General features: G+C 50.2%; 1 protein-coding gene across 1 annotated transcript in view; it reads left to right on the top strand.

The window, feature by feature from the left end:
• SPTLC1 (serine palmitoyltransferase long chain base subunit 1) overlaps positions 1-12,305 on the top strand; it is a 53,960-nt gene that overhangs the window by 10,867 nt on the left and 30,788 nt on the right. The window contains exons 4-5 of the mRNA XM_053907746.1: positions 4,184-4,277; positions 4,850-4,922. Coding sequence (XP_053763721.1) covers positions 4,184-4,277; positions 4,850-4,922 — 167 coding nt within the window. The remainder of the gene's footprint in view (positions 1-4,183; positions 4,278-4,849; positions 4,923-12,305) is intronic.

Raw genomic sequence — 12,305 nt, 5'->3', positions numbered from 1 at the left:
GAAAGTCCACTGGAGGAAAGCGAAAGTCCAGGGAGGGTCAGTTTTTTATAGGAGATGCTATGTCCATCTCTCCTGTTGGGGCCTGTAATTGGTGGTTTATTCTCTCAGGGTCTGTAGTCAACAGTCCTTCCCGTGATTGACATTGAGTGGTGCCGCTCCCCTCCCAGCCTCACCTCCTGGCATCCGGGGTCCACTTGGGGTTTGCCTTTGTTAATTTCACAGTGCCTTTGGAACCACATCTTAACGGTTTGTGAATGTATGTTTTTAATTTTGTGCTGCAGACTTCACTCTGATTTTTTATTCACACTTGCTTTTTGAACATGCATTTGAGTGCCTGCTATGTTCTAGGAATGTGCTGAGCACATGCGATAAATCAAAATCTTGCTTCTTTTGGGACAGACAGCCCAACAGTCAAGTAAAAAGGATGTTAGCTGGTGTTAAGTGACAACGGGGAAACCTCAGAGCAGGGCAGACAGACGCCGCGGGGACTCCCGATGTACTTCTTGTTCAGTTCCTCTGACTGCTGCGTGCCATTCGGTTGTGTATTTGCTGTTTCCGTCACGATGGGCATCTCAGCTCTCGCCACTCCCCACTGCCACAAAAAATCTGGCGATTATCCCTGTGTGGGGACTTTCTGGAACCAGGAGTGGGGGGCTGACACATGCCTGTCTCATTTCCCTGGGGGACTTCTCTACATGGTGATGCACCCATCCACTCCCCCGAGTTAGTCTATGGGGTCCAGTTTCCCCATAGCCCTGTTGGCTAACATTGTTTTATTTTGTATTTTTCTGATTATCGCAGCCTTTGAGTATCATTTCATCCACTGACTAGCTGCCGGGGTCTTCCCCTTGTGTGAGTGTCCCTTCATATGTCTCACCTCTTCTTTTACCACATTCTTCGCCTGTATTTGATTAGCACGAATCCCGTGTACCATGTAGACTTTAATCTGTGGTCACTTGTTGAGGTAGTATTCTATTACGTTGACTTCAAGACGCACGTTCTTTTTCCTTTTCCTGTTTCACAGCCTCTGAAGTGGGGATGAATCCTGCAGCTGAGAACCGTCGTCAGCAGTGACGGGGGCGGGGGGGGGTGTCCCCACCTGTGTATCGAGCACTTGCTCACGGCTGTGCCCACTGCCAGCACTTCGGTTGTTACAAACACTGCTGGCAGGTAAATCAGCGGTTGGCGGGGGAAGGGGCCCGACCCCTCCAAGCCGGAGACGAGAGACTGCACTGACGAAGGCTTTGAACGTCCCTTTGTCAGACTTCTGCCTGTGGGTGATCCCGGCTCGCTTTTAGAATTGTCATTCGGTCAGGGGAAAGATGAGTTGAGTCCAGTAGGGAAGTCCCGGCGTCAGAATTTGGAGCGTGGGGGACACTAACCTGCCAGGTAACCTCAGAGATGGTGGGGGGGGCATCCTAGACAACACAGGGTCCTCCCGGTGGCGGGGGGAGCGTGTTGTCTGAACACCCGTGAAATCCACGACTTAGGGGAGGACGAACAGTGGAGACTTGGGCGAAGAGGTTAGGACTGTGTTGATGGACTTACCCTGCTTATGTTTTCCTTTTCATAAGTACAGATGTACTGGGACAAATCTGTGTGGAAGCGCACCTAGTAGAACTGTTCATTAAACGTAGACTACAAAACTCTAACACGACAGAACATTACATTTTAGTTGGCACTGGTTTTCTTTCTTGGTGGTAGGTAAAAACCTACCATTGGCATTTTAGATTCACTGAAGCACAGTAAATCTCTTTATCACCGGCTGTTGACTGTGTGGTGTTTTCATCGAACCAAAATTCTTCATTTTGACTCAGATTCATCCATTTTGGTCTCACTGTGTTTGGGGACTTACCAGCAACGGTTTCTACTCCAAGGTCACAAGGACATCCTTCTACATTTTCATCTGTTATGTCTTCCAAAACATCTTTTATGGTTTTAATATGTCTAGAATTAATCTGGGTACGTGTTTATCCGAGTTGATTTTTCTCCATGGGGAAGAGGGGTGTGTAATTTGGTAGTTTGTGGGGCAGCTGCTGTCACTCACAGGTATTTGTGTGCACAGTTCTCTTGAGTTCTAGTCTTTCCTCGCTCTGGGTGCCTGTTCTGGCACTGGTACCCGACCCATCGTTTTTGTTTGTTTGGTTTCTTTAATGTTTATTTCTTTTGAGAGACAGTGAGTGAGCAGGGGAGGAGCAGAGGGAGGCGGAGAACCCCAGGCAGGCTCCTCGCGATCAGCACGGAGCCCACAAACCGTGAGATCACGACCTGAGCAGAAATCAAGAGTCCGGGTGCTTAACCGACTGAGCCACCCGGGCGCCCCCTCAACCCATTGTTAATGGGGTTCTGGAATACTAGTTTCCTTCTGGTAAAGCATCATCCTGTTTCTAAATTCACTTGAAATTACCGACTCTCACTAATAGTGAGGTTGTGAGTTTGGATTGGAAAGGGTTTTATTTTTCCTGCAGCTAGTCCTCTGAGGCCTTGATTATGGAGATGTCTTTCTAGATTGGCTTTATTTGCTCCTGGGAGAGACCCCGAAGGCTGTCATACTCCCGCGTTCCTTGTTACGTGCCCAGCGTGACGTTCCTGCTAGCCTGCGTGGAGCACAGGCGTGAGCTTCCATTTCTTGCTGGAGACTGGTTTCCCTCCCCGCTCCCAGTGCCGGACAGAAACAAGATCCTCGTGTCCCTATGCCGCGGTGCCTCTTGGCGGCTTGCCGGCTGTGGTTAGGGGCTTTGGGCGTACTTCCTTTTGACGGTTTGATTTCTCTGCGTGTTAGTTTTCGTACAGTGGCCGTGACTTTTCCAGCAGCAGCCTTAGTACAGACTTGTCCACGCAGGTGTTTTGGTTTTCCATGTCTGTGTGAGCGCCAGCACCTCCACACCGGGACCGTCGGGAAGCTCAAGGGCGAGAAGCAGGAGGCTGAATGGACGCTGGATTCAGAGGCAGAGTGGGTGGCTTGAAGGAGAAGCCCCTGAGGCCAAAGGGAAGAGGGAGGGAAATATTTAGAGAGCACCTGTAACGGGCCAGGCCCTTATCTAGCAATGGCCCCGAGAGGTGGGTTCCTTCCATACTTTAGAGATGAAGAAGCCGAGACCCCCAGCGGCCGAGGAGCGTCCCCGAGCTCCTGGAGCCGCCAGGAGCCAAGAGGCAGAGGGCGTCTGTCTGCAGCCCTTCCCTGCGTCCTCCTGCCTCTTGTACAGGTTCACCTACTTCTGTGAATTTACTTCGAGTGCCCGTTCTCTTCCTTCCCTGCGTTCCCACATCTTCTGTTTCTCGCATAAGAAACCAGTTCCGATCGCACGTCCCGAGAGCCGTGTTTCCAGTCTTTTCTGACGGCAGCGCGTCTTCCAGAGCAGTGTGTGTGCACAGCGGTGCACGTGTACAACTGAGGCAGGCTCGCGCCGCAGTCCTTGCCCTGGGCCTGTGCTCTGACGGCCTCCGTCCAGCTCTGCTCGCGGCTTCCTTCGGCCCCGAGAGCCTGGTCGAGACCACGTCGGCTTCACTAGCTCGTGACCCCCGGTTTGGCCCCGTGTTTTTGAAGCGTGGCCTTGAGGAGTGTTGTCAGCAGGGGACGTGGCAGGTGGCCTCAGTAGCTGTCTCCTGTCCCGTCCCAACTCCGGTCCACACCCCCAGGCTGCTGGCCGCCCTGTCTGCCCCACACCCTACCTCTTGAGCAGTAATCCAGCACCAACTTCAGAACCCCTGCATACTTTTTTCGGTGGCTTTCCAGAGTTAACGTGTATTTTTGAGCCACTTAACTGCAAGGCCTGAGCTTGTTCTGCCTGTTCTTGCTTTTGATGGTGATGTTTTTAGATTTCCTTCCTATTTGTCTTATTCCAGAGTTTTTTCTGAGGTACTTCATGTACTTGTTTCTTCATGAGTTTTAAAATCAAAATGAAGATTTACCACTAATCTGTGTTGGAATTATCACTCACTTTTGTTTTTTACTTGAGTGGAACAAAGTAGCCTAATATGAATAGAGCTAATGGCCGATTTTTAACGTACCATTTGCTAACTGTACACGTTAGAACTAACGAAAAGAGCTGGAAGACGAGGATGCAGGTCGGGTAGAGTGACAACACTTGTGTGTCTCGTGAGCCACCAGGGCGGGTGGTGCCGCGTCCCTGTAACGTGAACGTCGTCTGGTCACACGTACCTCTCTCCTCTATTTCCCCAGCCCTCCGAGCCACAACATTGTGGTGAATGGAAAAAAGTGTGTAAACTTCGCCTCGTTTAATTTTCTTGGATTGCTGGATGACCCTCGGGTCAAGGTAAGTGGCCCCCGCGCTGGAGGCAGCAGGATTCCCTGCGAAACTGGGCCTGAAATAGACAAACGGAGGGCGTCGGGAAGGGCTCTCTCTGCTGCTGGTTGCTGTCACAGTGTCGCCCGGCAGAGCCAGAACCTGGTCTCGACAGAGGGTGGGCGATACGGGCGTCTGACGTGGCTCCGTGGCGGTGACACGCAGAGAGCCGCGGGAGGCGGCCCAGGTAGTCGTGGGAGGCACGTCTGGGAACCCAGTCCATCTCCCGTTGGGAGTACAGGCCAGGAAGCTGTTTGGAGGACAGACTTTTGCCCGGAAACGCCACGAAGTATAAAGGCATTGAGTTAATTAAGTTTGGATAGGTTAAAACACAACTCTTCCACGTTTTAAGTTCTGTCCCTAAATCTTTACATGTGTCTGCTCTTTATATCCTGTTGTTAGAATGGCCACGGTTCTAAGAAAGGAAGCAAAGTTGTGGGGGGGGCGGGTTGGGTTGCCATGTGGGTTGAAGAACAGGATATGTCAGTTTTGAACTCTGAAAGATACGTTATTAAAACCTGATTTTTCTTACATGCACGAAGGCAGCGGCTTTGGTGTCCTTGAGGAAGTACGGCGTGGGGACCTGCGGGCCTAGAGGGTTTTACGGCACATTCGGTATGTTTCTGCCCTCTCTTCCAAACTACTGCTTTTTTTTTTTTTTTTATGTTTATGTTTATTTTTGAGAGAGAGTGCATGTGAGCAGGGGAGGGGCAAAGAGAGAAGGAGACACAAGATCTGAAGCAGGCTTTGTGCTGACAGAGAGCCTGACGCGGGGCTCGAACTCATGAACCGCGAGATCATGACCCGAGCAGAAGTTGGATGCTTAACCAACTGAGCCACCCAGGCACCTCCAAACTGCTGCTTTTAAGAATTGACTCGATCTGATTTCAAAGCTCCTTGGGAAAGATATCCTGGATTCGTTGTGACATTGGGTGGGTGAGTGCTGTCCGTGTTCGGCATCGTGGCGGGAGGGGCCCTGGTCTGAGACTGAGCGTCTCTCACCGAGAAAAGACACAGGTGCCTTAGGTGCACCGTCTCCCGGAGGGCGAGGCTCACGCTGCTGCTGCTGCTGCTGGGTGTGCCCCGAGAGACCCAGTTTGTGTCTGTGTGTGTGACGGCAGGTGGCTCCGCTCTTCATAGTCGTGCAGGAACCTGGTTCTTCCTCGTCGTCTTCCTCCAGTGCCAGGGGGCACCGAGCTCGTCCGCCTGGCTGAAGTCGCGCCACGGGTGTGGGGGAGGGGTGCGTGCAGCGGTCCCTTCGAGGCAGGTGGGGGCGTCGCGTGTCACTGCCACACTCCAGTGTGGCACAGAACCTAGGTGAGGCCTCGCCGTGGAGGGGCTGGAACACGGCTCCAGCCGGGCAGCCTCCTCGTTACATAATTGTTCAAATGAAGATGTTACTGGAAATAATTTCCTGGCGTAGCAGCGTCAGCGTGTGGGGAAGACAGCCGGGAAATCTCTTCCGTCTTCTATTTGTACTTCCATTTCTAGGCCTTCGTGTGGTTTTTTTTCACTTAAACAATTAGGTGTTTTTATTTAAGGGAACACCTTTATTCCTTAGCTAGCTTAGAAGTTAAATGATTTTTATTGGAAACAGACAACAGAGCTGGTGTCCGAGCATCTTAAGCTGGAAAAGATCTGCAAAATCTTTTATTCCAGCATTGCGGCCATTTAGAAGCAGCACACAAAGTTCAGAGAGGCTGCCTGACTTCCTGACAGTCACACAGCTCGTTAATTTCAGCCTATGGCCAGAAACCCAAGTATCCTGACTGCGAGTCCTTATGGGAAGATCAGAGACATCAAGAGCGCAGATCAGCCTCCCTCTTTGCCCCAGTCTAGTGCAAACACGGTTGGTTTGCTTGGTTTTTATTGGTAGGGAATTATTTCCTAGAGATATAGTATTAGAAAACTAGAAAAGGCATTTTTTATGGGGTTGTTTGCTGTTATCTGATCAACAGTATTTTCTATGATTTGCTTGCTGGGGTAAAAAAAAAAAAATAGTTTTCTTACAAGCTTCCCTTTCTTGTGGATTTTATTTGCACGTGTGGCCTTGGCCCCTGCTTCGGAGTTCATTTCAGAGGATAGATAGCAGATTTAATGCCAAATCAAGTCACGAAAAAAAAAATGTTTCAGCTTTTCCAAACCAGTTTTTCCAGAGCTGGTAGAATAGCCCAGTCAGCTTTCTGTTTGGATCACCCAGTAGGTTGTCACGTGCTCCCAAACGTGAGGTCTGTAGTGGATGGTTTGTAAGTTAATATTCTTGATTGAATAATTCAGCCCATGCTATAAACTTCAGAAGGTTTATGTAGAGAGTCAAAGGCTTCTCCCCGCCATTGTCTCTACCCCACAGAAGACAGCTGCTGTCAGTAGTTAGCTGCTTGTTCATTCTTCCAGAGACCTGTTTCGGCAAATGCAAACCCCTTCCGTACACACATTTCCCCAAACAAATGGTGGCATAACCCGCACGTGCTCCGTGCCTCGCAGTTGGAGTGATTTTGTTGGAACTTTAAACTGGATTTGGATTTTCAGGGGTCTGAGTGGGTCCCCAGGGGCAGAGTAATGAGCACATCTGTGTGTCACCCCCTCTGTACTGTGCGTCCTCGGCCGGGTCTCCCGGGTCGTAACTAGCGGAAGGTTCGGACGGACGGCGGCGTCAGTGCGGAGGCTGGAGGCGGGCTGGCAGGGCTTGCGGTGTGATGGCCTTGTGACAGGACCCGGGTCCTAGCGCGCTGTCCTTCTGGTAAGCTGATGTCGTTCCTCCTTCACAGGCGCCCGCGCCTGTCACCTCTGTTCTTTCTCGTGTGGCTATTGTCCACGTTTTCACGTTCTGGTTTTCCGACAGGATAGTTTGTATGTCATTATTATTTTTTTAAATTTTATTTTAGAGAGAGAGCATGAGTGGGAGAGTGGGGGAGAGAGAGAGATTGAGAATCCCCAGCCACATGCTCAGCATGGAGCCCGACACGGGGCTTGATCCCATGGTCCTGGGATCGTGACCTAAGCCGAAATCAAGAGTTGGACACTTACCTGAATGAGCCACCCAGATGTCCCTGACAGTATGTTTTTTATATTTTTCTTTATTCTGGAAGGAGTTGCTTATATTACAGTTATATTAAATTACCTTGAAATTTCAGTGTTGGGTACAGAGAAGGTACTTAAGGTAAGTGAAGACTAAATTTTAAATCTCTAGAATAAACCTCCACAATTAAGTTATTCTGAATATTTATGGTATATTTACCCTTTGACCAACAAAGCAAACTGAGGACCCCTTTCCTCTCATTTGAAGTTGCTTGTGCGCCCCTGTGGCCGAAGGCCTCTTTCCCTGGGCCCCCAGAAAGTTATTTTTAATTTCATCCTTTTTTTCCCCCTGGAAATAACACATTCAGATGTCTGTTTTTAAAGATGAAAATACTTCTTTGTTGAGCTCTTTCCTCAGTTTTTCAAAAATAAACGTAAATCACTTGTAAATCTCCTTTATGTTATAAATTATAATTTTCTTTTTAATGTTATATTCTTTTTAATTATTATATCATAGTAACATATTAGATGATTAATACAGAAAAAAAATCAACAACAGAAAAAATCAAACATACAAATCAAACATCATCTAGTTTTTTAGGCTGGATGTTGTCCCGCCTCTGGCAAGTGGTACTCAGCAAGTTCTTATCATCCTAAGGACCAGTGATGACAAGCCTCCCCACCTTCCCCTTTATTGTTTGAATGTGTGTTTGAGAACAGAGCCAGTGGATTTGTCAGGTTGTAGAGTGCACATCCCTTCCTCTAGGGCTGATGAGGTCCCCTGCACTCTGATGCTTTCTCTTATCCAACTTCTCTGTTTGTTTTCTTTGAATAGGCTCAGATCTCATGGGCCTGAGGTTTATCGCTGGTTTCCCAGAATCTGCTTTGCATATACAATGCCTGCTTGGCTCTTTGCTCTTCAACTAAATCAAAACACAATTAGTGGCAGCGTTTCATGGCGAGGGATAATTGTGTTCTAGAGCCAATCGTAAACAAGTAAATCGTTCGTTTATTTTTCAAAATATTTTCTTGCTTTGTTTCAAAGCCGTCAGCTGAACCCTGACTGCATGTTTTATCGGGAAGAAGACTTGGTCATAAAATTCCTACATCTGCCACTTCTTTTTAGCAGCCGGTCTGGGATTGATTGTTTTTGCAGTCAGTGTAGGAGGGGAACAATCCTTGTTTGCACAGCTTAGAACATTTTGGTAAGAATCACAGAAGATACTGCATGTGAAAACATTGTGGAAAACGTTCAGCACTGTATTTATGTTGTAATGAGTGCATAACTGATATTATTTGTACTTTTAAGAAAAGTCCAAGTCTCGAGGGATTTATAAAAAAAAAAAAAAAAAAACAGTGTGAAGCACAAAAGTATAGAAGCCTTAAGAAAAAATGTAGTTGTTTTTAAACTGTTCTAAAGTTGACTGTTTTATAGTCTTTCCTTTGGAAAACAACCCAGAAAGCTGTTCTAGCTCTTATTAGAATAAAACAGGGGATCCTGTATAATTGGAAAACAGAAAAGTGCCTGTAACGTGATAGTTCTTAAACATCCGGGGTTTGGACAACTCAAGTAGAAGAGTGTAACTGCTTTTTTCTTTTTAAAAGGAAGCCTCTTTTTATTCTACGAATACTGGTTTAACTGTACAAGCGCTTAAACGGCTTATCGGTTTTTGCATGCCAGGCCTTCTCCTGAGTGTTCATGGGCCGTGACTCGTGGTTCTGGTAACGATCTTTTGAGGCAGGTCCGACTGTGACCTGTTTGACAGAGGAGGGCTGGAGAGGCACGGGGCAGTGTCAGGCCTGCCCTGGGTCCCCACCTGGGGAGAGGCGGGAGGCCAGAGCCGGAGCCCCCTGGGAGGACTGCTGCAGCCAGGCCCCACCCTGGGTGCCAGGCATCCTGTCCCGGCCCTGCGTCCCATCTCTAGGTTTCTGGTTCCGGGGCAGGTGCTAGAAAGGGCAGCGGGCGCGGGGAGGGCCCACGGGCTCTCTGGGCACCCGCCTCCGTGGTCTTCCCCACCGCGCTGGTTCCTAGCGGCGAAGCAGAGGATGTGCGCTTCGTCGCGCTTCTTGCAAACCGGTGGCACCAGCGGGTGGACTGGATCGTCCGCACGGAGGACAGACGTCGGGAGCGGGAGAGCACGGCCCTTTTCCTGTTTGCTGCCTCCCCTCCCTGTGTCTCACGACGTAGCTGTCACACATCAAGGGCAGCTGTCCGTACCCACCTGTCACAAAACCTGCTTTGCAAGGCTGCCGGCGGCAAAAACCCAGTGTCTTTAGGTACCTGGAGGAAAAGGCCGGTCTTTTTCAAACTTTTGGGAAAGACGAGAATCAGTAAGTCATTGACTTCTTGTGGAGAATTTTCTTAACCACGTTACGGCAGTGACATAAAAACGGTCATGAGTATACACAGCGTTTTCTACCATACAGTTTTCATCAGCTGGGGTAACTAACTCTTAGAGCCCTGAAAGTAAGCCAAGATTGTTTTACTTTCTCGTCGCTAATCGGTGAAAAAAAATGAGCCATTTAAAGTGGAGTCTACAGAATGATTTATGGTCCTTTTTGTAGTTGGCAAAAACGTTTGTGTCCATAGCATGTTTTTTCCCTTTGAAATGGACCTGGTGGGTGAGAGCAGTTCACTGTGGCTCGGCTTATCCATCTGCTAAATGGGGACGATGTGGGGCAGACTTGGGATTTGTCGGAGGCCTCCTGCGGGGACCCGCCCTGTTCTGATCAGAAGTGGGGGTGGCGGGGACTTGCCTGCAGGGCAGGAGCCACAGCTCTAGGGATGAGGGAGGCGCCCGCGCTCCGCGTGGGGGAGGGGGGGTTGGGGGCCTGTTCTCGAGCGTTTGGCCGCCTGCCTCTCTCTTGTCCGATTGAGAGATCCCACTGGCAGCGTCTTGTCGCGGGCGGTGCCAGGGTCAGGGTCGTGTCCTCGGACCCTGGTGTGGACGTCACAGACCTTGTGCTTGAAGAGCTCAGCACCCTGTCGATACCATTTCGATCAAATGGGAGGTGGTCTTCTTAATGTTACTGTAAGATTCCACGCTGACTGGCTGAACGTTCGTGTCGTGGAATGTCTTTTCTATCGAATGGCGGTAACCTTTTGGTAATGGAAATCAGACGGCCCCTCGTGTGCTTTTTGTGACAGGCCCTGTGGGGGTACGTTTTACCTGCAAATAGGAAGAAGCGGGTTTCGTTTTTTTGTCATCACTTGAGTGGAGCGGGAGAGACCGTTCGTGTTCACAGTTCGGTAGCATCGTCTAAGAAGCACGTGCATCCGGGGGCTTCAATTTATTTTCTTCTCTGGGTACTGCTCCATTCTCGAATTCCTCACTCTGCGTCTCTGGCCGTCAAATTGGGGTTTGGTGGGGGGCACCTGTGTCCTGCCATCCCCTCACTCAGTAGCTGGCTCCCACCCCATCCCTCATCCCCAGCCCAGCGTTCTTGGTCTTCAGTCCGAAATCACGGCGCGTGTGTGGTACTGGTGAGTACAGAGGGGGCTGAGGGCGCGAACCTTCTGCCCCGGGCGTGGAGCTCCCCTGTGCCAGCCGCACCCTGCCTCTCCTGGAGGTGTCGCTTTGTCAGGTGCCAGAAACCCTGTATTTCTCCCCGATCCTGTGCTCGTCAGACCACCTGTCTTTATGTGATAGTCACTGCATTTTTTTTTTTTAACGTTTATTTATTTTTGAGACAGAGAGAGACAGAGCATGAACAGGGGAGGGTCAGAGAGAGAGAGGGAGACACAGAAGCAGAAGCAGGCTCCAGGCTCCGAGCTGTCAGCACAGAGCCTGACGCAGGGCTCGAACTCACAGACCGCGAGATCATGACCTGAGCCGAAGTCGGATGCTTAACCGACTGAGCCACCCAGGCGCCCCAGTCACTGCATGTTTGATAAACGAATGAGAAGATTATTGGACACCCCCCGTCTTTTAAAAATATAACCCGTTGTGAAGTTGAAACTTCTTTCATTCTTAATTTTCTTTGACTAATTAAAAAGCATCACAATAAGGTTAGTGTGTCCCTAATCGACCAGTGAGTGGGTTTACAGATTTGAGACACTTTATTCAGATGTGCCAAGAAGTTGATTCCGTATTTCTTATAGCTACACTAACTTAGCTCACTTATTCCTGTCTGGAAGGTGGTGGAAGCCTTACCCTGACCATTGACTGTGTGTCTTATCCCTTACGGTGGGAGTATTCAGTCCGGTCAGGCTTGAACCAGCTAGGGTAAATCCTGTCTGGCGGGTCTCAGTCGCTCAGGCTTCGTGTCTCCCCGCTTCTCACCTGTCTCTGTGGGGCACCCCTCCTACTCCCTGCTCTCCGGGAGACCCGTGGTCGGTGGAGGGCAGGCCCCTGGAGTGATGCTCCCCGCACGCGGCCTTGACATGGTCTGGGATAGCTCTGTCGGGCCATCCGCCCTCTGCGGCACCCTCGCCGGGACCCGTCTGGATCCCCCGCCACTGCCCGGAGTGCCAGGTCCCCTGAGCCATGTGCCAGTGTTCCCCTTCGTGGCCTCTCAGTCTGCCTTTACTACCTCCAATTTCCCTTTCTCCCCTGAAGCTCCGGGGCTGGCGGGCCTGGCCGCATGCTTCCTGTAGCACTCCTGTGCTTGCACGGGGCACGCGGCGGGACTGATTCCTTCTCCAGACCTGGGTCCTGCTGTAGTTAAAAGAGCTAAAGGAAGTTTGAAAAGTCCTCTTGTCTCCCAGCTAATGCCTCATTTGGGGGCCCCAGGGCAAAGCTGGTCAGTGCACTGTTGCTTCTAGACCTCGCTGGGCCCTCCACGCCGGGGCCTTCAGCCTCGTGGCAGGGCCAGGGAAGGTGAGCGGCCGTAAGAAGCAGGGCAGGGAGGAGAGAGGTACCAGTGTAGCGAGCACAGTGTGTTCCCACCTTAACCAACATTCTTCTCTAGCGGCTCCTATAGAACACCGCGTTTCTCTTTGTGCCATACGTTTGAAGTCCCCAGTCCGCTTAAATAGAA

Source organism: Panthera pardus, unplaced genomic scaffold (genome assembly GCF_024362965.1).
Source record: "Panthera pardus isolate Hobbes unplaced genomic scaffold, ASM2436296v1 HiC_scaffold_20, whole genome shotgun sequence".
Classification (NCBI taxonomy): Eukaryota; Metazoa; Chordata; class Mammalia; order Carnivora; family Felidae; genus Panthera; species Panthera pardus.
This window is presented reverse-complemented; position numbering and strand designations above follow the sequence as displayed.